This window comes from Elgaria multicarinata, chromosome 2 (genome assembly GCF_023053635.1).
Source record: "Elgaria multicarinata webbii isolate HBS135686 ecotype San Diego chromosome 2, rElgMul1.1.pri, whole genome shotgun sequence".
In the NCBI taxonomy this organism is placed as follows: Eukaryota; Metazoa; Chordata; class Lepidosauria; order Squamata; family Anguidae; genus Elgaria; species Elgaria multicarinata.
The window spans coordinates 82,412,015-82,437,668 of record NC_086172.1 but is presented as its reverse complement, the minus strand read 5'-3'; the positions used below and the strand labels follow the sequence as shown (position 1 = coordinate 82,437,668).

Below are 25,654 nucleotides of genomic sequence, written 5' to 3'. Positions count from 1 at the left end.
TAGGAGAGAGGAGGAGAAAGGGAGAGCGAGAGAGATGCAGGGCAGGTCCGGATTAAGGCCAGTTGATGCCCTAAGCACAACCCAATAACCCCTTGGCCGTTCCATTACTTAGCCGGCAAGACATTAAGACTCAATAAGTGTTGAAGGTGAAATAAGATATTAAAAACTCAGTTTTCTTCAGGGCCATCCCCCACACCACAACACACAACTATATCAATTATAAACTTTTTATTATATTTATTTAACACTAAATAGCAGCAAGCATCATAAGACAATTACTTACTTATAACTAGGTCAACAGAAAAAAATACGAATTTTCATCAGTTTTATGCATTTTTTTAAATAAAACTGTTATAAGGAAGAAAATGCAAAAAAAAATGAAAACAATTTTTAATCACCCTCTAAAAGATTATAAGACAAAATAAGATCTGATATTATCTCTACTGAAGTTATGTGATCTTGAGAGCATACTTTTCCATTTTGGTGGTGCCTCCCTTCCCTGGGTGCCCTAAACACGCGCTTATATTGCTTAAAGGTTAATCCAGGGCTGATGCAGGGGATGGGACTTCTGAGGACACACACACAGCTTTATCTGACAAGCGTTTTATTGCACGCTTGTTACTGGGCGCTCACGGAGTTTGCTCAGGTCCCTCACATGACGTCGTCTGCCTCCCGCGCACCTTCTGCCCCTTCCGGCCTTCCTTCCTCAAGTGACAAAAAAACCCTTGTTAAATCCGATTGTTTTTTTTAACTCCGGATTGCTGCTGGACCTCATGCTCCTTGTGTGCTTACTCTTTTGTAAAGAGGAAGTAACTGAGGGACAGAAACACCGGGTATGGAGCGTGTTAACCCGGGTGTGATGGACAGAGTGATGAGTGAGCAAGAGAGAGAGAGAGAGCGCTCTCGGGGAGAGGCGGGGGGCGGGGCCATTCACCTAGCGGAATGAACCATTTGGTTTCCTCAGAAGGCGTCCTTTGGATACCAGAGGGTCAGCTAATAGCCAACTGCGTTTCCCAAGAGCACAAGGAGCCAATCAGACGCCGAGTGGGCGGCTCGCTGGATAAAGGCGCCTGACCGAGCACGCTGCGCCCGTGCTGCTTTCGCCCGGAGAGTCGCGTCTGTCGGGTTGGCCGGAGACCCGAGTCTTCTTCGCGAGGACATCCGTGGCGGCCGTCCCAACACGCCAGCAGCTCTAGCCCGGCGCGGGCATGGCTCCTCCGCTGCAGGATACCGGGGTGAGCGTTGGGAAGAAGAAGGTGGCGAACGGCGGCGAGGTCTGTTCCCGCCGTTTTTTCACCTGGGAGGAGGTGGCGCTGCGCACGGGTCGGATCCAGCCTTATCTCCAGGAGCGGTGGCTGGTGATCGACAGGAAAGTCTACGACATCAGCAGCTTCTTCCAGCGGCACCCGGGAGGCCCCAGGGTGATCAGCCACTATGCCGGCCAGGACGCCACGGTGAGGACGGGTGTAGTGGGGCTTCTGGGACAGCCGCGCCTCAGGAGGTGGCGGCGGCGGCGGCGGCAGGTCGTGGATTACCAGAAGCATCGCGCCGCCCCCGCCCAGTGGAGATCTGGGTTACCGGCTGCTCTTCACCGGGACCGACAATCGGAGCGGTTCTGAAGCAGAGTTAATCGGTGAATGATAGTGGATTCACCCAGATCTCGTTCCTGTTCGAAGGGTTTTGCTCTTGAGAGTGCTGTCCAGGGGTGTTGTGAGGGGTTTTTTGGGGAGTGCGGGGGTGGGGGGAGGGAGGCCATCCGTAAATCCTTATGCTGTCAAAACTGGTGCTCTTCACAGGAGATTCAGACTGGCTTCATTATTTGATTTTATTTGTTTAGCTAGAATGGGTTCTATGCTGTGTTTCTTCTGGTCTTTGAATCCGTAGTTTTCGCTACTTGCACTGGATAAGTCACTGATGCCCAATGAAAGTAGAGCATATGCCACAAATGAAATCCGTTGAAATCAATGGGATATAAAGCTTGCTAAAGATATTTAGGATCACACTGTCAAATGTTATAGTGTTGTACTACTTGTATTTTTTTTTTTAAAAAAAAACCGTTTATATAAAGCCTATAGTTTTCTGTCAATATATGTGATTTATCTGTCAGTTTCACTGAGTGCTACCTAAAGAGTTTAACCTAACCTTGCAAATATGCCTCTGAAATGTACTACTCCATTAAAAAACATCACTAGCCCACCTGCCCACATGTAATATGTGGCCCCAAAGAAGGAAACTAGGTATTGTAATGCTTTTCTTCTTGGTTGCCCACAGGCAATTCTTACTTGCTGCAATCAACTAGAGATGTACAGTTTCTGGAAATTTTAAAGCTATGGCAAACAACAAGGGTTTTTTTCCGGAAAAAAGTGGAAAATTTGAAAATAAGCAATACTTATTTTTGCTTTAGGATAGCCCTCCCAAATCTGGAGCTCTCCAGATATTTTGGACTTCAACTCCTATCAGCCTTAGGCATGATGGCCAGGAATGTTGGGCAATATAGTCCAAAACATCAGTAGGGCGCCAGGTTGAGGGTGGCTCCTTTAGGCATGCAAAGCAGCCTTTAGGTTCCTAAAATTGTATTATGTAAAACTTGGTTCACTCATAACATTATTACTATATTTGAAAACATTAAAAAGTTGTATTTAAAATATTGTCTGAATAAACAATACTTTAAAAATTCAATATACCAAACATGATTAATTTTATGAGCAAACCAAGTTGTACATAACATATTTTAAGTTCCTAGGTTACGACTTACCAGAGGGAATGTCAACAAGTAGTCCCTAAAACATCTGAAGCATCCTATAAAGCAGAAGAAGCAAGAAGGACATTAGGAAAGCAAGTCCAGAAACATAGGACTCTGTAGAACAAAACCCAAACTGTGAAGAATGCATATTTTCTTCCATGTTATGATACAGTGACTCCATTCACATGTTGGGAAACAGGATGACTTGAAGCATCCCAAGATGTTTATCAGTAAGATGCACTACATCTGTAATTTTAATAAGAAATGAAAGAAGTAACCATACTGAGAATCTTACAAAGAGAATTAAAAAAAACATTTTCCTCGTGGCTTTATTAGTTACAGACATTTTACATCTCTAGTCTTTCTATAAAAGTCTTATTAAATAGTTTTTAGAAATTATGGTGGGGAGGGAGTAAAGACTTGCTAACAATATATAAACATTGTCTTAAATTCTAAAAGAAAACATTTCATAATCCAAGTCTATTCAGTTTTTTGGAAAAAGAAGAAAAAGAAAAATGGACCTTGGGGGGAAAAGGGGGGAATTTCCCCAAATTTTTCTGGGACTTCACATCTTTGCATGCAATGGGGCAAAATGGCTGTTTACAAGCCTTGTCTAACAATAACCTGATTCACATGACACGACATCCATGATTTAAACAACCCATGGGCTGTTGTGCACAAGTGGTGGAGAGAAGGCGCCCTGCCTCCCACATATCCATCACTTCCACTTTTAATCAGCAACCTATGAGTGGATCCTTCACAGGTCGCTTATTGTGTAATCTGAATCCAGTGTGCTGGGGCTGAACAACCCAGTAGCTAACCTAACAACAAACCATGATTAACCACTGTGTTGTTTAGCCCCTAAACAGCCTACTAAACAGTAGTTCAGATTTGGACGACATGCTCAGAAACCTACAAAGGAGTTGTTCATAGGTTGCTGATTAGTATCTAACCCATGTGTTGTGTGAAGCAGCCTATTGTTTTCCTGCCTGAGTTGATGGGTTGTGGTGTGATGTTTCCATGGGCTTCTCTTATATTAACACCAGTCAGGATTTTTCCAGCATTTTTAGCATCTAGATGACTTTAGTGACATGTTTGCAAAACAAGGTTTATTACAGGTTCATAGAAAGGCTAACTAAGAATCCCCTGCACTACTTTGGAAAGACAGCACTGGGAGTTGAAAGGATCATTAGACTGGACCACATTATAGGAAAGAAAGAGGACTGAAGCTTGGGTTGTGCAGAGGGCTGTGATTTTCGACTAAATGAAAAATCTTTTTCATCAAGCTGACTCTTTGCAATTGAAGTTTAAATAGAGAAAAAACTGAGCCTCTGCCCATATTAAGAAAACTTCCTGGTTATTTGCTCTATATGAGTGTGGAAAGAGGTTGTGTATTTGTTGTTGAGGTTATACCACAAAAACGAAAGTAGCCAAAAACAAAAAGAAACCCCAAATAGCATGTGAAAAAAAGCCAAGGGCAAGAGGTGGAAACAGAGATAGATCTATGAAATATTTATTTGTATATGCCAACATGTTTCAGACTTATGGGAAAAAAATGAAACTCCTACTTGAATTGCCCTGAAGAAGAACTTCATAAGTCCAAAACACGTTGGCATATACAAATAAATATTTCCCAGACATATCTCCGTTTCCACTCCTTGCCCTTGGCTTTTTCTCACGAGGAGGATATACAGCCAGACATACATCTAAGTAGTGGTTGTAGACGGCATACATCTGTATTGGGAAGGCTTTAATAATTGGGTTTTATAGTTGGAAAGTTGTGCATAAACAGGAATAGGTTGTGAATGCATGATCACACATGTCTAGAAGAAAGGGTGTGACTGCATCACTTAAAATTGTGATGTTATTGTGGTCTTTAGCTAACTGCAGGCATGACTGAAGTTGGCATTTTATGCTAAAATGTTTCACATTTTAAAATCTTGATAATTTTAAAAAGTTTTTAAAATCTATAACTCTATAAAAAGTGGATGCATTATTATTGGTCTTTTATTTTGGAGTGCTGTGTTACACGCTTCACATAACCTTCATAGCGCTTTACTATAAACATTTATCTATAAAGGAGTGTACTTATATACCCAAAGGAATGGGACAATAGAATGAGAAAGATGGGACATTTAAGATCATTAGATGTGAAAGAGGAACTCAGTCTGAAAATATGTTTACTAGTAAAATAGCCTTGTGCTCAGGGAGACAAGCACAGCGGTTAAAATACTGTGGGGAGAATAGAAGGATATGTTTCACTTTACAAAATTCTTGCTTGGAGCTTTATATAAAACATAATGCACATGCCACACATAGAGGATAGGTTTGCTGCATATACCAAAACGCTGACAAATCAAAATTGGCCCCAGCTTCTCAGCACTTGTGTTCAGAATGAAAGATAGCAAAGAGAAGCAACAAATATTTGAACTTATAGTAACATAGGTTGTGTGACCTTACACACTAGGATAAAATTGAAAGGGATGTAGATCAGGTTTGCAGCCAGTGCTCATTCAACCCTCGTGATGAACATAAGCTTTATGCCTTGCCATAGGATGTGAGAAAAAAATCTACCTCATTAAGGGTGCAGTCCTGTTGGGATGGCCAAACGCAGAGGCTTGCGGCCATCCAATGCAAAACAGGAGGAGTGGTGGAGGCGATCTTCACCTCCACTTTTTTTCCAGTCTGTATTTTGGTTAGACAGCTTTTTTCACCCATCTAGCTGGGGCTCTGAAGCGCAGGAGGAAAGGAGTCTGGGGTGACCGAAGGCTACATTGTAAGCCAGCCTCCCCAGTCCCCCCCCCACCTGCCCACCGGCATGCCCCCTTCCCCCTCTCCAAGGCCACCTTTACAACCTCTGAGAGGCAGCTGGCACAATTCTATCTGCGCTGGCTGGGAGAGGGAGGGGAGCTCAGATTCCTGGGTCCAAGATCAGAGTGCTGATTCTGACGGATCCAAGACTCCAAACTATCCTATGCCCCACCCCCAGACTCTGTCTAGGGGACACAGAATTGCTCCCTCTAGCCACGTCCCATCCTTACTTGCATAGGTTTGTGTTTGACCTTCATTCCATTTCATTTTGTGACTTCTTTTCTCTCTCAGGATGCGTTCACAGCATTCCACCTTCAGAAGACTCAAGTGAGCAAATTCTTGAATTCACTGCTGATAGGGGAGCTGGCCCCAGATCAACCTAGCTCCGAGGCCAGCAAAAATGTGAGTGTTCATAAAATGTCAGACGCGGGAAGCAATATATACTTCTATCGTGTGTTTTTTTAACCTTTTATAGAATAGAGAAGAGAAAAATCAGCTTTCAATTTTATACTAATAACTGTATGCCAATATATTGTACACATAATATTGTATCACTGTTCTGTTGCCAGCATAGTACTGAAGGATTTCTTAATTATCATCTCCGTTCCATAATATAAACTAAAACTACATAATGACTGAGATTATATAGCAAATAACCTAAAATATAGAATCGTTCTTGTTTTTACCTTTGACTAAACTTTCCCGATCTTATTTTCTGCTCTGTAATGTAGGGGTGCACAACCTGTGCTCCTGGGACCGCATGTGTTCCTTGGCAACCCCAGTGTAGTCTGCAGACCCATGGGGACACCACCCACTTTTCCCATGCAGCCCAGCTGGACACTGGGGGTGGGGGGTGGGGAGTTGTTCCAGTTCTGCTCTTAGTAGCACGTGAAAAAAAGCCAAAGGCAAGGGGTGGAAATGGAAATTATTCTAGGGATTATTTATTTGTACATGCCATCGCGTTTCGGAGTATTAAGTCCTTCTTCGGGGCAATCTAAAAGAATATACCGTATTTCTTCGATTGTAAGACGCACACTAATTTCAGTACCACCAACAGAAAAAAAAAACCCCTAAGACACACCTGCGATTCTAAGACACACCCCATTTTTAGAGATGTTTATATGAGGGAGGGAGTGTGTCTTGGAATCGAAGAAATAGGGTATAATACAATATACTATTTATAGGAGTAAGGAATTGTGAAATCATATATGCTCACACAATATACTTCAAAAGGCTTTAGAATACATTGCAACAAGACATCAAGATATAGTACAATTCATAATAAAATAATTAAAACATAATAAAACCAAGAAGTGTATTTTATATTACAAAAGCAAATATATCTCTTATTTCAGATACATTTACTCAATTAAGAGTTCTGCTCTTAGTAGCACCAGGGCAACAACGTTGCTGGGAGTTGGGAGTGGCTTTCACCTCTTCCAACACATAGCAACCCCACTTCTAAGATAGTGGTTTTCCTGTTGCTAATAATAAAATAAATCTTAGTGATCAATAGATCTTAGCAGGCTTGGAGGGAAAGCTTAAACACGCATGGCCGCTGGACCCCCAACGCCAGATGTGACCCTTGGGTCTGCAAAGGTTGTGCACCCCTGGTGTGAAGGATGTCAAGTTGGCCCCCTAGAAACAGAAAATTGCAGTGCAGTCGTCTATTTGTCTACTCACAGATATGTTCCACTGGGTTCATTGGGGCCTACTCCCAGGTAGGGATGGGTGAAAAATTTGTTGGGTTTGCATTTTAATGCAAGATTTTCTACTTTGCACCTCCTGGAACCAAATGCAAATCCTAAATCTCTGCATTCTGCAAAACAAAGCAAAATATTTGACAGCATGTGTACGTTGGGAAAATGCTTGAGAATTGCTTGGTTTTTTCTAAAATGTGCAATTCTTACTCATTACGAGTTACCAGATGACTAGCTCTTTACAAGCTTTGAATTCTAATCCTGAGCTTGGAAATCAATCAGTTGCTGGGGGCAGAGGAGTTTCTTTACTTGCCTTTTGGTATCCAAACCCTTCCAAAACTTGACCTCTCTTTACTGACATGATTCAATGCAGGTGTGAAGATACTGTCAGCTTGAACCTTTGTCCCAAGCCACGGGGATCACAGCGACATTTGGCGATGGGGTTAATCCCAAGTAAAGCAGGAGTGCAGAACTCCTGGCCCACAAGGCACCCCAATTCGGCCCATGCCATCTCTTCGGGGCCCTCCAAGAAGCAGGGCTGAGGCTCCAAGCTCCTCCTGGAGGAAACTCCTCAAAAGGCACCCTGAACTGAAACGGGAGATGGCAATGAGGATTCCCCTGCCGGCACATTCCAGTGGGGGAACCCCTGCTATTTCCTCCAGTTTCCAATCAGAGAGGGCAGCAGGGATGCCCAGCGGCGTGGGTTGGTGAGGGTTGGGACTCAGCAGTGTGGGTGGAAGAGAGGACACTCATCCCTGTGTGCGGGCAAGTCCCAAACCCCAACAACGAAAGAAGGGGTAATGTCAGGAGGCAGGGTGATACTCCCTGACATCATCCGCCCTGCAAGATAGGGAGTAATCACTGCAGAAGTCAGGGCTTACTGATACTACGCAGCCATAACATCTGGCTCTGGGGTCTCCAACAAAGTTCCCAGGTGTTCACCTGCAACCCAGACCCTTTCCTTGGCCCCCAAAGAGGCTCCTTATCTCTCCTATTTATTTATTTTTAAAGTTACTACACTTCTTATCTTGGGTTGTGGCAGGGTGTGCCAGCAAGCAAAGCACAGGCCTCCCGTTGCCCTACCCTCTTCCACTTTCGGAATGCCTCTGGGCCTCATGGGAAGGAAAAAAGAGGATGAGGTAACTGGAAGCTTGAGTCAGTTGCTCAAGCTCCCTTTAAAAAGGTACCGGGGGTGGAGGGGAGGGATCCATGGTTGTCTGGTAAGTTTGTAAGGTGTGGGTGAGCAAAAGTGACTTTCGGGGAGTGTTATCTATATTTGTGGGGGCAGGTTGCTGGGATTTGTTTGTGTATGTTGCCTGAGATGCATTGTGGGGTTTTTTTTGGGGGGGGTGCGGTATGGACTTTTGTGTGTGTTTTTGTCAGGATTGGGGAGTTGCTGACTGTATGTGTTGCCTGGGCTCTTTTGGTGGGGATGGGGGAGATGTTGCCTGGGTTTTGTGTGTGCATTTTGGTGGCGGGTTGTTGTTGTTGCTTTTTCGTGCCTGGGGTTGGGGATGGAGGCTGCCTGAGTTTTGTATGTTTTGGAAGGTACTTGTGTACTTTGCCTTGTATTTACTTGTTTTTTGTGGGGGGGCATTTGTCTGGATTTTGAAAGGGAGACCGCCTAGGTGTTATTAGGGTGTTTTGTTTTGTTTTTGAAGGTGTTGCATGTTGCCTGGGTTTTGTTGGGGGCGGGGGACGTTGCCTGGGATTTGTGTGTTTTGGACAGTTTGAGTTTTGTAGGGGCATTGTCTGGATTTTTTGGTGGTGTCTGTTCTGCCTGGGCTTTTTGCGTTGTGGGGTCAAGGCTGATTTTTGGAATGGTGGTCTCAAATGTTAGATCAGCTTTTCTCCATCACCCAATTTTGATAAGGGCCCACACTCTGCTCTCCCTATCTTTACTTACTTCCATTTTGTCCTTCCTTTCTGTAGATATGTATACTTATAGGATTGTAATGTTTTTCATATCACAAAAGATTGTTATTCTTTGGGTTTTCCCACAGCAATTGTTAATGAAAGACTTCAGGGAGCTGCGGTCCACAGTTGAGAAGATGGGACTTCTGAAGCCAAATAGCCTCTTCTTTTTCCTGATGTTCCTTCACATCGTGATTCTGGATGTCGCTGCCTGGATGACTATCTGGTACTTTGGGTCATCCTTAGTACCCTTCTTCATAGGTGTTGCATTGAATACTATTGCTCAGGTATAATGAGGAAGTCACCATCTAATCTTCAAAATTAAGTCTGTTTTCCATATATTGAGGATTTCAAGAATTCTACAGGTTTAAATAATTTGGGGAAGCCCTGGGCATTGGGTGTTTAGTTTGGTTTTTTTACTTTGACAAGATATTTTGGGCTCGTGGGGAAGTTTCCAGAAAACTTTGCATTGTGATGTACATTAGTTCCTCTTTTAAAGTCAGAATCTGCACATGCACTAGATTTTGCATGCATCCATAGTTTAATCCTCTGGGTGCCTCCCCAAAAGAAGCTAGGTGGGTAGCTGCAAGAAAGAAGGCCTTCTTTGTCGTGGCACCTCACTTATGGACTACCCTCCCAAAAGAGGCTTGCCTGGCACCTACATTGTTATCTTTTTGGCACCAGACGAAGACCTTTCTCCTGGGCATTTTAGAGACCTAGTTCTAGATTTTTATGGCTGTTATTCCTGTGCTGTTTTATTTTGTATTTTATTCTTGAAATATTTGCATTTTATTTTATATTTTTAACTATTTGTTTTGCATTTTAATCTTTTAACTGTTTGTAATCCACCTAGAGAATGTTTGTTATTAGATGGATTAAAATATAATAATTTCAGCTAGGGCTCACCAAGATTTGGTCCCAAAATCTGCTTGGAGTAATAGTTCACTCTTAGTGAATGTAATATGGGATGTTTTTTGTGAACCGCCCAGAGAGCTCCGGCTATTGGGCGGTATAGAAATGTAATAAATAATAAATAAATAAATGTTGAGGTATCTCAATGGGTATAATCTTACTGAAGAAGGAAGTATCACCCAGGCCTTTCTGGAACCTATTCCATACATTACTGGCCCTATGCAGTGGAGCAGTGGCGGCCAATCTCTTTGCCGGGTTCTCCCTGGCCTGGCTGCTTGCCATCCCAGGCATGACACCATACAAAGGAGCAAGGCACACAACTTGAGAGCATGTGTGGTGGATGTCCCTCTCTGAGAAGTCTCTGGGGCACTCTCTTCTTTTGTGTGTGGAGTCATGTGTACTGCTTCTAGCTTGGCATGCGTGAGTCTGCACTCTCCATCTCTTCCAGAGAGACCAGGACCACTTCTAGCCTGGCAGGCACCTACTGTGGAGAGAATCCCAGAGACCTGTTGGAAGCAGGAAAGAGGGGGCTGGAGATACCACAGAATAGGGGTTGGCCAGTGGGCTGCCAGTTCCTCAGCGGAATGGAGGGGTGTAAAATGCATCCTACTTGGCCAACAGATTGGTTCCTATGTAGGGAAACATAACACAGCTTCTGGCTAGGCTTCCGAAGCTTGGTCAGTTTCACATCTAAGGCCAAAAATAGACCACTGGCAATCCTTGAACAAAATCCATTCCAAGATATTTTTTTCTCTTCAGCAATTTTTTTTAATCTGCATATGACTGAAACAATTGTTTTGAGGCAAAGTCTAATTTTTATTTTAAGATGTTGCAATGGGTACCATCTTAGAAGAAGCATTTCCTCCTGAATGTGAATGAAGGAGTCGTGGCTCTTTTAAGATGGAGCCTGCTGCCTGTAATGCTTATGAGATCTCCTGTGACTTAATGCTAAACAATGGTTTAACTAGGGTGACCATATGAAAAGGACGACAGGGCTTCTCTATCTTTAACAGTTGCAAAGAAAAGGGAATTTCAGCAGGTGTCATTTTTATGCAGGCAGCACCTGATGAAATTCCCTCTTCACAAAGTTGCAGGAGCCCTGCCCTCTTTTGCATTTGGTCACATTTGGCAGGGCTCTTGCAACTTTAACTGTGTGATGAAGAGGGAATTTCATCAGGTGCTGCATGCATACAAATGACATCTGCTGAAATTCCCTTTTGTATACAACTGTTGAAGATACAGTTTAACATCATGTGAACGAGCTACAGGCCCAACAGCTCCTCTCTCTCTGGTGTGGCTGCAAAGAGGAGTGCCAAAGCTTTCTCTTCCCTTTTTAACTAACTGCACTTCGTTCTAAAAGATCTAGACAGTAAGACCTTTTTTTTAATCTCCAAGTGCTTCTCTTGCTTCAAGACTTTGACTTTCTCTCAGAGCTTCTGGCAACAATGACATTCATCTATGTGACATGTGTCATGTGTCTGTTTATTTAACCAGTTGTGTATTCTCTGTTTTATAGATTTAGATGAATTTGTACTATTTTTATGTATTAATAAAGGGGGTTTTTTTTTGTTTGTTTTAAAAACACAACTAACTGCACTTTTACAATACTTGTCCAGTCTGGACTAACTGTGATTAATCTTTAAATATAGGTTACTGGATCAAGCCAGCTTCATAAGCCATACTTTATGAAGCTGACTTGTGTTAATAAACCATAGTTAAGACTAACCACAGTTTATCTAGTTTCAGGCAATGCTTTACTCGGATTAGTTACAAGCAGAAGCAACCAAATTCCTCCTCATATTGCATCTGAACTAGGCCATAGTGTTTCCTAATTGGAAATGTATTTTAATGATTAAAAGTTGCAATCCTACATAGTATTCTTCTAGGGATGTGCATTACTCCCATCCTGTGTTGTTTCTACAATGAACCTCAGCCTAGCTTTTGAAATTATCCCTTTTTGTCTTACAGACCCAAATGTCCTGGTTGCAGCATGATTTGGGGCACCTTTCTGTCTTTAGAACACCCAAGTGGAATCATGTGGGTCACAAGATTTTCATGTCCCTATTTAAAGTAAGCATCCTTTGCTTTAAGGAAACGTTCCCTTTTTAACTGCAGAATTCTCTGGATTCTTCTCTTGTTCTCAATCCTGCATTCTCCTTTGCTATAGGGACTGCCTTCCCACTGGTGGAATAATCTGCATTTCCAGCACCACGCCAAACCTAACTGCTACCGCAAAGACCCTGATCTCAACATGCACCCCCTTGTATTCGCTTTGGGGAAGAAACTGGCTGCAGAGGTACATTTGCAGGGTTTATATTTCTGGAAAGATGCTCAGGAAAGAGAGGTCAAAGCTGAGAATCAGCATTAGACAGTTTACATGAGACAGTCATGTAAGATGCAGCACCTTTGTTGGTGGGGGTAATTTTCAGCAGGAAAACAGTGCAGGGAGATTTTTTTAAAATACCCTTTCTCCCACCCCCCTTTTCCTTTGGTTTAAGAAAAGACACAGGGAATACCAAGCAAGGAATTAAAAGACACATTTAAAGTAGGCCCTTTTATAAGCCCTGTATTCGCAATGTGTGGCATCTCCGTTTCCAGCCTAATATGGCCATGTGCACCATAGTGAAACATCAAAGAACACACTGACCTGATAGAGATTGGGACCTGATTTCAAATACTGAGTTATTACCATCTCAAAATTCAGAGGTAGAGTTGCTATTGAATGTTGGCTCAAGTGGAATGTGAGGTAAATTTGGAGGTTCCCGTTTGATTGAACCTTCTGAGGAATTTCGAGGGAAACAAATAATTTTGCTTCATGAGGATTCTTCCTGGTTGTGCTTTTATATTGTATTTTATATCATGTTTTTATACTGTTTGTTTTATACTTTGAATGATTTTAATTTTTGTGAACCGCCCAGGGTGCTTTGGCTATTGGGCAGTATAAAAATGCAATAAATAAATAAAATTCTATATGTCCTTGCTCGGAGGCTATTTGTACACTTGGTTTGACTCAAGTCAGACTAAACATTGCTTTTAAATGCATACTTGAAAAAGCATTGGCCAGTTTTTATCCAGAAAAAAGTGGTGTTTGAGGCCCTGGGACCATAACACACAGGGAAGGGTTGGTTAACGCTTTCCTCCCTGTGCCAGTTTCCCTCCAAAAATCCCCCCAGCTGCTATTTGCCACAGCATCTTCAGTGGCAAGTAGCATCTGGGGGGGGGGGCACACAGGTAGGAAAGGATTAAAGCTCTCCTTCTGAATCTAAATTACGGCCCTGAACAGATGTTTTTTCTGGGGAAAACAGAAAATTTGAGCACTGTGCTTAACATAATATGTAGTTTGACCCTCAGGTAGAAGTTCTTCCACTCTACTTCATGTCTACCTCAAAAATAGATTGCTTTGAATTCATGAGATTTAACTCCCAGATAGGTCTACGTATCTGGGAGTGTTCTTCAAATATTATGTTACTGTCCCGCCCAAGAGTCTCTATCTCTCTTGCCCGGCTTCGCCCATTCTCTCTGGCTGCCCCATTTGCTTGGAATGCTTTTCCAGAACAACTACATACCATGAGTTCCATTGTAGATTTTAAAACGCGTTTGAAAACTCATTTGTTTTCAATAGCTTTTAGTATTTTAACTTGATTTACTGTTCTTATTATTATGATTATTCTTTTATTTCTGTTTTGTCAACCCTTTCCCCCTTCATATGTTTTAATGTGATTTTAGATTGTAAGCCTCTAGGCAGGGTATCGCTGTTTTATTTTTATATTTTGTACAGCACCAAGTACATTGTTGGGGCTATATAAATAATAATAATAATAATAATAATAATAATAATAATAATAATAATAGTAGTAGTAGTAGTAGTATAGACTTGCTGCTTTAAAGGACACAAGCTGCTTACTTAATCAGGAAATTACCTGCTCTTACACTTTCATACGCAATTTTTCACTGGCTCCTAGTTTTTATTAATGTTAGGTTGCCAGCTGCTCTAGTGTTTTATCTTACTTTACTATCAGTTGCCTTGGAACCTGAGTAAAAGGGTGGGATAAAAACCTGAAAATAGATTGGGTGTATGGAAGAATAATTAAAAACAAAAGGAGGAGAGCATCCAAGCCAGGTCAGAAAGATAATTGCCTTTTCTGGTAATGTCACCATAGATTATCATGGGAGACAATGATCTTGCTAGACACTATCTGCAGACTCTATCTTCTAACAACCTCTTGAGGAAGGCCTTTGAACAAAGTAAAGGCCAAAATGTGTCAGGCTTCATGAAAATAAATTATTTGCATCCTGAGAACTCATTTCTCCTTTCTGACCTGCATGGAAGAACAGCTAATATTAAAAGTTGCCTAAAAGTGCTTTTAACCACTTAAAATATATTATTGTGACTGTTCCTTGCCATCAACCACGTATCGGGCAAATATGCTATCCAGAAATCTGCTCAGTTTAAGCAGATTATTTGATAAACCTGGCCATTTTTCTTCCAACAGCAAGAAATGAGAAATAAACCTATGTATGAGCCTGTTCAGACAACACACTAAGCCATGGTTAGTCCAAGAACCCTTTTGCAGTAAATGGTTAGTGGGTGTGTTTAAATTGTGGTTATATAGCCACCGTTTTTAGGAATAATTTACACAATACGCTAGGTCATGGTTCACATGACACGCTAAGCCGTAATGTTTAGCTGAAAAAGCTTAACCACTGTGGCTTACCATGTATTCTGAACAGGGTCTATGGGGCTGTCTACATGCAGGGAAATCCCTGCAGTGGCTGTGGATCTGCACCCTGCCGGTTAGACTATTCAGGCGCAGATTCACAGCCATCATGGGGCTTCCCTGCGATGCTACATTGTGAAAAAGTCAGGGATTTACCCCGACTTTTTCAAAGGGAGCGACGTCAACTCAGGGCTTCAGTCATGTAACATTGCTCCGGGGCCAACCCAGGGGTGGAGCCTGGTGGAAGGTGACCAGCGATTGGTTGCCTCCTACCAGGAAGAGTGTGGGGATGGCTCCAAGGCCTGAAGGTAACCTGTCTTCCAACTTCAAAGCATATGCCTGTTGTACTACAGCCTTTTGTGCTGCTTGTTGCATTAATCACTGCTAAATTGGCTCCGGTACTTTGGGCATTGCATGACAAAAATTCTATTCTTGAGAGATTAGAAAGGCTTGAATGTTTCTAATAAAGCTGCATCCGCCTTGACAGATGGGGTTGATCAAAGGCTCTCCTGCTCGTTGCCAAAGCCTGGGAGTCCTGACGCTCTGATGCATCCTAAGACTGCATTTGTAGGCAAGCTAAATTCCATTAGTGACTGTTGTACTCATTCTCAAGTCACTGCCAATTAACAGCACTCCCTCTAGCCATGTCTGGATTCAGTTTCAGTTCTGTTACCTTCGTCTCAGTTTCAGTTCTGTTACCCGTGAAAGCAAGACCCTGAACACAGAGACTGGGCCCTGGATCTTGCAGTCACATGGCTAACACATCATTATCAGAGATCGCAGAAGGATATAATGGGGCCGGTAGAGTACAGTGGTTCCTATTTATCTTTAGGCAGAAGTCCTCAATCATGCTGTGAAGGGCCAGGTGGGCAGAAAGGCAGGATACAAATGTAATAATACAACTTTTTGAGGACAGATAATCCCGGTCAGCCACCTCCCTGACTGGACAAGGACTTGTGCTTTCAGGAGGCAATGATCCAACCTTGGTTACGATTTTGATTTTTCATATGCCCATTATCAGATTAAGCCCAGGAGTAAAGGTGAAAAGTATATTATGAGCAGAATACCTGTGCCAGTGCAACAGGTGTCACCCGGAGAATAAAAGAAGTGTGATAAGTGATGGCATGGGTGTCTATAGCCTGGATGAGTTGCTGATACATCTTTCTTCACAGCTTGGGTTGCAGAAAAAGAAGTTCATGCCATACAACCATCAACATAAGTACTTCTTCAGTGAGTATCCGTGTTATTGAGCAATACAATAAAGTTCCCATTTACCACCAGATCTGTCACTCCTAACTTAATACTTCCTAAGTGACACAGGAAGGGCACAAGTTATAGCATCCCAGCTAGAGATGTAAAATTTCCAGAAATTTTGAAGCCATGGGAAAAAACCAGTTTTTTTCCGGGGGTTAGGGAAAGTGGATTTTTTTTTGGAAAAATTGAAATAATGCAATATTAGCACTTTTTACAGATTGAAAGTCACTTTAGAAACATGAAATGTAATTATGACCAAGTTGATTTGGCATAAAATTATTACATTTGGTATATTAAAAGTACAGTGTGTTCAAACAATTATTATACATTTAATTTACTTTTTTAATTATTTTAATTATTATTTTTTTGTAAAAAATGGAGCTACAAGCTCCTTAACTGTTAGGAACCCCTTTGGTTCTGCCAGTTTATGAGGAGCAGGCAAAAAATATTTTAAAAACAACAACAGAAGAAACCACCAACATTAGTAACAAAGAAAATTATTTATGTCTCCGCTAGTCTTCCAGTGTCAAGACATAAAGCACCCATTCCCATAAAAAGAACTGAGAAAAAGGGGGAGACCAAGATTCAATGAATATGCATGAAATTTAATCAGACTCATTTTCTGACCTATAGCTATCCCTATTAGTTTCAGTCTCTGCTTCAATGGCAGTGCCCCCTAGAGGCAGAAATGCATCTTGCTCTTGCATTTGAGAGTTGTCGTCTCAGTTTGCAACCTAGGACTTGCTTGTCCTTGGTGCACAGAAATTGTAATAATCTGATACTGTAAAGTTTTTAGAAATCATTTGGAGAAGTAAATATCTGAACACCTTATCTGAAACATTTTATTCATCATGCTAAAATAAAACATCCCATAATCTGTTTTTTCTTCATTTCCCCCCCCAATTTTTCCAATTTGGGGGGGGGAAACAAAATGGGCTTCAGAAAAAAACAGTGGGAAACTGTTTTTTACCTAATTTTTCTGGTTTTTTCCGGGCCTTCACATTCTAATCCCAGCCAGTAGAGTTTGAAAACCAAAGGCTGTAAAATGGCTACAGATTGTATGGTTGAATCCAATGATGTCGTTCCACCAGTGGGAAGGACACCGCTGGCAGATCAATTTCCCCTTCTCCTCAGCACTCCCCACCCCCCAAGTCTCCTCCAGAGGATTTGAGGGACTCCCCAGAGCAGATTTGACGGGTGGAGCATGCAGGAGGAAAGGAAGGGAAAAGAAAATCCCATTGCTTAAGCTCACTTGCATTACACTGGATAGAGCCTAGCATCTCTTTTGGGATACCAGGTGAGATTAATAGCGTGTGATGGTGCCTGGATCTAGGAGTAAGAAGGTAAGACGGAAGAAGAGGCAAATAGCAGCATCAGAAATGCAGTCATTTCAGAATATGGGGAAATGCAAAATGCCAAGTCACCGTAACGGCATCAGAAGCGAGGATGAAGGCAGGCAAAACGGGCAGCTTGTCTCACTGGCTGTTGGACGTGCCACTTGGCGCAATTAAAAGGGAGCTCTGAAGTGTGGAGAGCAATAGGAGCTGGGAAAAGGAAAGGCAGAACGAAATGAGAAAAAGAATGACCCCCTTGTGACGAAAGGCACGTTTCTTGGCCATGCTAAAGCATTTCACAGGGGGATGGGAGAGTGTGTGTGTGTTCCCAGTAAATCCTGCACGCTTCTTTTCCTTCTTCAACAGTTTTGGCCCCGGCTTTGCTGGTTCCCTTCTTTCAGTTGTCTATATTCTACTCTTCAATCAAGCGCAAAGAGTGGGTGGTGAGTGTGATCCAAAAGAGTCCATATTAGAGTGAGCTTATTTTGTATGCAGTCTTGTGATGCCGAGCTACCTGTGGCAAAGGTTAGCCTTTCTTTCTCTCTCCTTTAACAGGACCTAGCCTTGATTGTGTCCTACAATATTCGCGTCTGTCTTATCTACGTTCCCATCATGGGATTTAACTGTTTTATGGCATACTACTGGCTGTCCAGGTAACATTCAAAACTTATTCCTTCTAACTTTTTAACTTCTCATCCCTTATATCACTGATGTTTAATCTCAAATATCCCCAGAGTTTAGTTTGTTGTTACAAATTATAACTTACTCCAAATATATTGGACTTCCAGCGGTTAGATCCTTCTGGTTGTTTTAGGTGGGATTCTTCGTGCAAAATTATCTTGCGTTTGCATTGCATCAGAGTGCAGAACCAAAATTTTAGAGGTGTTTTTAAACTATAGCTGCGTTCGGACCGCACATTAGGCAACCCTACCCTCATAGTCCACTCCACGGATGACTATTAGCATGCCACACTTGTTAGTCATCTGTTGAGTTGGCTATAAGGGCAGGGTTGCGTAATGCTCTCTCCCCACCAAATCGAAACGCTAGTTCCCCCTTACCTGATCCGGATGCCACTGTTCCGTGGGGAGGGACAGGACAGAAGCTCCCCTGCCTCCTTCTTGCCGCAGCAAGTGCCCGTGGTGCATGCCCCTCCGTGGCCGCCACCACAGCCAGAACCAGGGGAATGGATCCGTCCCCCGGTTCTGCACTGCTCTCCAAGCGCTTCCTGGGATGGGATTATTTCCCCTCCCTACAGAGCCCCGCTGGGCAAGAGCAGCAGGGGTTTCTGCCACTCTTGCCTCGTGACTCTGTAGGCAGTGGAAATAATCCACGGACCATGCACCACAGTGGGTGCCACAGATACCTGCTGCAGCTAGAAGGAGGTGGGGTGCCCCTGCCAGAGATGCACGCGCCTTGGAAGGATACCATCCCGGATTGGGGCAGGCATCCCTCCGTGGCACATGCATCCCCCATTTGTTTTGACGCCGAGGCCGAAAAGTGCTGTGGTGTCAAAACAAATGGGCAAGAACGTGGTGCCTCGGCATCAGAACAAATGGGGGATGCATGCGCCGCGGAAGGGTGCCAGCCCTGGGCCAGGGATGATATTCTTCCGCAGCACATGCATACCCATTAGTTTGGGGGCTGAGGGCAGGGAGAGGTGACGCTGTCAGCTCTCCCCACACTCGGCTCTGAAACAAATGGGGATGTATGCACTGCACATGGATACCATCCGATCCAGGGATGGTATCACACCCATGTGCTTTGATGCCGAGGCCAGAGAGTGCTGACATCTCTCCGAACTCAGCTTTGAGACGAATGGGCCTGTCCCTGGGGAGCCTCGAATCACGGCACCCCACCAAGGGCCGGCACAATCGGCTGCTCCCCAAGCGCTTCCTTGGACGGGATTATTTCCCCCCTCTATAGAGCCTCGCTGGGCAAGAGTGGCAGGGGTTTCTGTTGCTCTTGCCTCATGACTCTGTAGGCAGGGGAAATAATCCATGGAGCCCGACTGACGACACAATAATCAAGAGTTGTGCAGATAATCAACTCTTGACCTGTTACAAAAGAGGGCAGGGCTCCTGCAGCTTTAACTGTTGTGATGAAGAGGAAGTTCCAACAGGTGCTGCATGCATATAAATGACACTTGCTGAAATCCCCTTTTCTATGGAACTGTGGCCATCCAAGCTTCCCTGACGCAGCCAAGCAAAGATGTTTGGAAAAATGCAACCATAGTTGAACAAATTGTTGCTTCCACACCAAATCATCTGTGTTTTCAGAAAAAGTTTCCACTATCCTAAATGGATGTTTTTCTGATTTACCTTGTTTAGTTACATTTAGTAAACATTTGGTAAACTTACATTTAGTAAACAAAACTAACATTGTCCCATGTTGATATTATGTACTTTGTTTTACTGTACGGATCCCAGGTTGACACACCAAGTTGATTTATGAAATGTGTTGATTTTGTAACATTACTCTTCATGCATTTCATTCTGCAGATTCCTAGAGTCAGTCTGGTTTATTTGGATTTCGCAAATGAATCACATCCCAATGAACATTGATTATGACAAAAACCTGGACTGGGTGTCTACCCAGGTATGGCTCTCTTTGATTCCTGAAGTTCATAACAGGACACTTTCTAAAAAGTGCTGATGCAAGATGTGAGCAAGGTGGGGCTGAGGGGTTGAGATATGAACTTCCTTCAGTTTTGCAGTCCTGGAGCTATTACAAGTCAAGGCAAACACACACATATCACACAAAATTCAGCTCTGCTCATAATGGTTCAGCACCATGCCCAGAAGTCTTCGTTGCAGACCGTAACCATGAGAATTTTGGATGAGATATCACCTTATTTATGTATTTATTAAAACCTTTACATCCCATATTTCCATTGCCATAGAAAAACCCAAAACATCTTACATAAAAAATTTAAAAGCAACCAACTTAAAAATCATAAAAGCAGAATTAGATTTAAAAAGGAGCAATTGTAGTCCCAGCTGAGCCAGGGAAAATAAAATTGGGCACTGGCTAGGGTGACCATATGGAAAGGAGGACAGAGCTCCTGTATCTTTTAACAGTTGTTAAAAGAAGGGAAACCCCGTAGGGGAGTAAAAAATAGGCAAAAGGCAAGGGCGGAATCGCCCTTGCCTTTGGCCTATTTTTTACTACTCTTTTAACAGTTGTACAGAGAAGGGAATTTCAGCAGATGCCATTTGTGTGCATGCAGCACCTGGTGAAATTCCCTCCTCATCATAACAGTTAAAGCTCCAGGAGCCCTGCCCTCTTTTGTATCTAGTCAATCTACAAAAGAGGGCAGGGCTCCTGCAGCTTTAACTGTTCTGATGAAGAGGGAATTTCACCAGGTGCTGCATGCATACAAATGGCACCTGCTGAAATTCCCATTTTTTATGCAACTGTTAAAGATACAGATGCCCTGGGCCTTGGGGCTGCCCTAAAGTGCAATAAGGATGGACGGAATCACCTGTTGTGCCGCACAAGCCTCTGGAAAGCTCGGTGAGCGCCCAGCAAGTGCAGCAAGGCTGTCCATCCTCATAAATGGCAGCTCAGTTTTTTTTCGTAAAAGGCTAAGCCCTTTTGCAGTGTGTGGTTCGTGAGTGCAGTTAAACCATGATTATGTAGCCACCATAGTTAGGGAAAAGATCCATCATCTGACATGCTAAGCCATCATGGTTAGCTCAAAACGCGTAACCATCATGGCTCAACGTGTTGTCTGAATGGGCCCAGTGTATTTTGGGGAAACTAGAGCGAAGGAAAGAAGCCACCAGCATGGAGCTGGTGGCAGTGGCAGAGGAGCTCCTCCAGGTTTGGTATTTCTGAGTTTGAGAGATGTTCCCCACCCAAATTTTTGAGAACAATTTTTCTCTTGAAAGGTCTCCAAAAAAAAAAAAAAAAAGCCTAGGAAGCCTGAGCAAATTGTGAATTGAGGATGGGAGGTGGGGGGAGTTTTTCCTGTTGCTATTCTAATGGACAGGAATGCTAAGGAAGTCGAAAGAGCCATGTGGTAGAGTACCTGCTTTTGCATACAAAAGGTCCCAGGCTCAATCACAGGCATCTGGAAGTAGAGCCGGAAAAGGCTCCCACCCGGAACCCCAGAGCGCTGCTGCCAGTCAGAAGACAGTACTGAGCTCGATGGGCCACTGGTCTGGCTTGGCAGAAGGGCATCATCTGGAATAGTGGGATGATGAGCAAGATGCAACGCTGCTCCTGGAGGGTCCAGATGATGCTAGTAATATAACAGGCCCCGAGTCCTCCAGTTGGGAATGTAAAGAGCCCTTCACTTGTATGGACCTTGCTGGTGGAAAATTTAGGCAGAACTCCCAAAAGATGGTGCCTTGTTGAGATGAAATCAGTTTAGGGGTAAACAAGTGGACCTGTTGCTCCCCATTCTCTCTTGTTTTCCCACAGCTCCAAGCCACATGCAATGTGAATCAGTCCCCATTCAATGACTGGTTCTCCGGCCATCTGAACTTCCAGATTGAGCACCAGTAAGTGAGAGGGTAACAGAAGCCTTTGGATGACTCCTTTGGTTTCACGGGAGAGATGAGCTCCGTGCAAGCGGGGTGAGGTTCTACGGAGGAGAGGCGGTTATGATCCGACTGAGCCGGGCTCCTTTTGTCTCCCCACAGCCTTTTCCCCACAATGCCTCGACACAACTTCTCAAAGGTGGCCCCCCTTGTGAAATCTCTCTGTGCCAAGCACGGCATTGACTATCAAAGCAAGCCCCTGCTCACTGCCTTTGCGGACATTTTGCAGTAAGTACGGCAGGGACGTTATGAACTATTGTCTGGCAAGGAGTCATGAGTAGGTGGAGGGAAAGTGCGGGAGATACTAGAGCCCCGATCAGTCATCGACAGTGAACAGGGTTAATACCTCAACTAGAACCAGGGCTGGAGGGCCAGCAATGTTGGTGCCCCCCAACTGACCTCCTCCCAAGGCACAGGCAAAGGTCTCAATAGGTTGGATCCAATGGTGGTGTTCTAGCAGAAGGGAGACCAGTGGTGGAATGGATTTCCCTGCCCCCTGCATGCCCCCGAGTCTGCTCTGGAGGGTTGGGGGAACCCTCTAGCAGATTTGGGGCCACGTGGAGGGTTGCAGCAGATAGAAGAAGACAGCGAGGTCCCGTTGCACAAGCGGGCTTCCAGTCACACAGTGTTGGCGTGAACCTCTCCCACTCTCTTTGCCCTGCCCCCGCCCCTCAGATGAACAGCAGAAGAGGCTTGGGCAGAGCCCTTCCCTTCTGCGCCTTAGCCCAGGCACGCCTGTTTGCTGTTCTGGATCTCACGTGGAGCTGCGCCCTGTTTCTCATATTCGCCAAATGCACATCTGATGGTGGTGGGACATGCAGTAGGGTCTCCGGTCAGCTTAATAGGCAGGCAGAATCACAGGGAAGAAGGCAGACCTTTAAATGTCTTCTTACCACACCATTTAGGGTTTCCGGCTCAAAACGTTTGTGTCTCAGGACTCATTGGATCTCCCATCTCTTTGCAAAAATTGTAAGAAGTCAGGAGGGTTGGAATTCAGCTCAGGATTGCAGCTCTGGGGAAGAGTTTTGCCCCTTTCTCTCACACTGTTTTTCCCTGCAGTTTCTGTTGGTCCCATTAAGGAAAACTGAAGTATCAAGGTGAATAGCAGCTTCTGGGTTGGGGGTGAGGGGGTTACTATGAAAATGAGGCTTGGCCCCTTTTCCCCTGCACCATGGCCCTGAACTTAATGGCCACTTCATGGCTGCTTCTTAACAAAACCATTAAAGAGATGGGAGATCTAGTTATGGATCTCCAGCACTTCCTCTAGTTTATGAGAATTAATTCTGAAAATAGATTTATCATTTGACTTCTAGAAATACTGCTGCCATGGCTAGAGATATAGAAATTTGAGACTCCAAACTGAAGTATAAGTTCATGTTAGTATAACATAGAGGGTTATACTCCACCTTGTCAACCTTTGCTGGAAGCCAACCGAGCTGTATTTGTATCATTGGAAGTCTCTGCATGCCTGGCTGCATGTTTGTGGTTCCAGAAGGAGAAATCTGGGGCTGAATTGGAGACGGCCTTTTCCAATCTGCTACTCTTGAAGGCACTTAGGAACATTGCTTAGGGTCACGGATGGAACCATCCTAAGCATTAGAGCATGAGCAAGTTCTTGGCCAGAGAAAGAGGAGAAAAGAGGATGTAGAAATTTGTGAAACACAAAGAAGGATTGCATGATTCCCCCCATCCCACTGTGCCTTGAAAGAACACGTGAAAGGGTCGTGAGGCTGCGTGGGCTAGCTCCACCTCCTGCTGCTGCCACGTTTTGCAGCCATTCTCCCCGCCACCAGTGCCTGCAGCAGAAACGTTTCTCCGCCGTTGGCGCATTCAGATGGCGCAGGGAAGGCCTCTCCGTGCATACCAATGTACGCCAGCCAAATGTGCAGATGGTGGGAAAGAGTTTCTGCTCCAGGTGCTGACAGCTGTGGGTGTGGCCGCAGCAAGGACAAGGCTAGCCCACATGGTCCCCTTCGCACGCAAGGGGGCAGGGGGCATGTGAACTTTCTGACAAAAAGCCCGGAGTGGGGTGTGGACAATGATGTGAGGTTAGCAATTTTCCATGCCTATGATTTTCCTCTTTTTAGAAACACGTTGTTGCAGAAAATTAATGGGTACTATGCTGAGTGAACACAACTCCTTTGTGCAGTTGGAATGCTTGCAGTACCAGCTGAGTCTATAATCAAAGTTGTAATTAACCTTTTTCATTGACTCTCCTTAGGAGGTACCTCTGCTTTATGTACACAGCTGTTGAGGCATGCTAAAATTAATACCTTAACCATTTTCAGTGCCATCATTTCCACCCCTTTAAATCAAATGCAAGGGGTGTGTGTGTTATTGAGTTGTCATATTTTAAACCTTTACAGATATTCCAGTAAAAATAATTTTCTTTTTGGATTTGGTTGAATATAGGATTTAAACCACACACTTTAATTTTTTTTCTCCTAATCAAATATTTCAATTCAACTACTTTTGTCTATTGGTGAAAAAAATCAGATATTTATATATTTCTGCTATATATGATATTTATATAGCGTGTGAAATTAACCCGGGCATACTTCTTCTTTTTTAGTATTATTTCTGTCATACCTTGAAAACATGCCGTTGTTGTTGTTGCTGGTTTTATTCTTTTCATTGCTATTTTATTGTGTTTGTTTTTATTACTTTTAATATTTTAACTGTTTTTATGCATTTTACTGCTTCGGGAGGGAGGGGGGCTTCTGTCCTTAAAGATGGCAAAGAAATGTCTTAAATGAGAATAAATAGATTTTGTTTCTGGTTTTGTTTTTTGGAAAGCTCTTGTCCCTGCAACAAGTACATTGTCCCCTCTTTTTGTGTAATTAGTCCCTGTCTCTCTCTTGCAGCTCTCTCAAGGATTCCGGGGAAGTCTGGCTGGATGCGTATCTGTATGGATAAGAAGCAGCAGCTACTGGAGAACGAGTCCCAGCATGAGCCATGAAGAAGCACTGCAGACTAGAGGACAGCCAATGTGCTATGGAAGAATTTGGGGTCTGGTGGGTGAGCTGGACAAATGTTAACAAATTTGGGGGCAGAGGAGCAGTTCTGAAACTCTTTCCCACATCCTATGCACAGTGTTTTCTTGTGCACATGTTCTACTCGTTGTACTGTCGCCTGTGGTGAGTTAAGAGAAGGGAAGGTCTGCACTTCACGTATGAGAACATTTTGCTTGTTGCATGCATAGGACAGGAACGTCACTATCCTCTTCCTCGTGGTGGGATGGGAGCATTCAGAAGGCAGAGGAGGAGAGTTTAAAGCTGAAGGACAGAGTTACGTTTCCATGTTTATTCCAATTCTGTACTGTCGTACCATTTGTGAAAGCCACAGGTTAGTTGAAGGGCAATTTTTAACGGATACCATTGTAGGTTTCCATCAGGGGAAGAGACAAGTTTCCTAGCTGAGTTGAAGGCCCATTTTAGAGTGTATTCAAGTTCAAATTTCAGAAAGCATTGTGTTAAGAGCATTGGTTGTGGGTGGTATTTTTTTAATGCTCTTTGTAACTTAGGGAGGGTGGTGCTCCTAGAGATTCATCACATGCGGCCTGAAACAGGAGCTGCTGGTGGTTCCCCTCTCGCCCACCCTCACATGACCCCATCATGCAAGGCACCTTCCCGTAATGAACTGAGGAAGTAGAGTTTTAGCAGATGCCAAAGTCACTTCCATGCTGCCACTGCCCCAGTTCATATCTTACCAGAGGTGGCGCCCT

At 43.7% G+C, this 25,654-nt stretch overlaps 1 protein-coding gene across 1 annotated transcript; it reads left to right on the top strand.

The window, feature by feature from the left end:
* Positions 1-1,208: 1,208 nt before the first annotated feature.
* Positions 1,209-25,426, top strand: LOC134392579 (acyl-CoA (8-3)-desaturase-like). Its single transcript, XM_063117020.1, has 12 exons — positions 1,209-1,454; positions 5,846-5,956; positions 9,258-9,455; positions 12,049-12,150; positions 12,248-12,376; positions 15,971-16,028; positions 17,753-17,829; positions 17,942-18,039; positions 19,885-19,981; positions 21,812-21,891; positions 22,033-22,158; positions 24,795-25,426. Exons 1-12 carry the CDS (start codon positions 1,209-1,211, stop codon positions 24,844-24,846), a joined length of 1,374 nt encoding a protein of 457 aa, XP_062973090.1. The 3' UTR covers positions 24,847-25,426.
* The last annotated feature ends 228 nt before the right edge of the window (positions 25,427-25,654 follow it).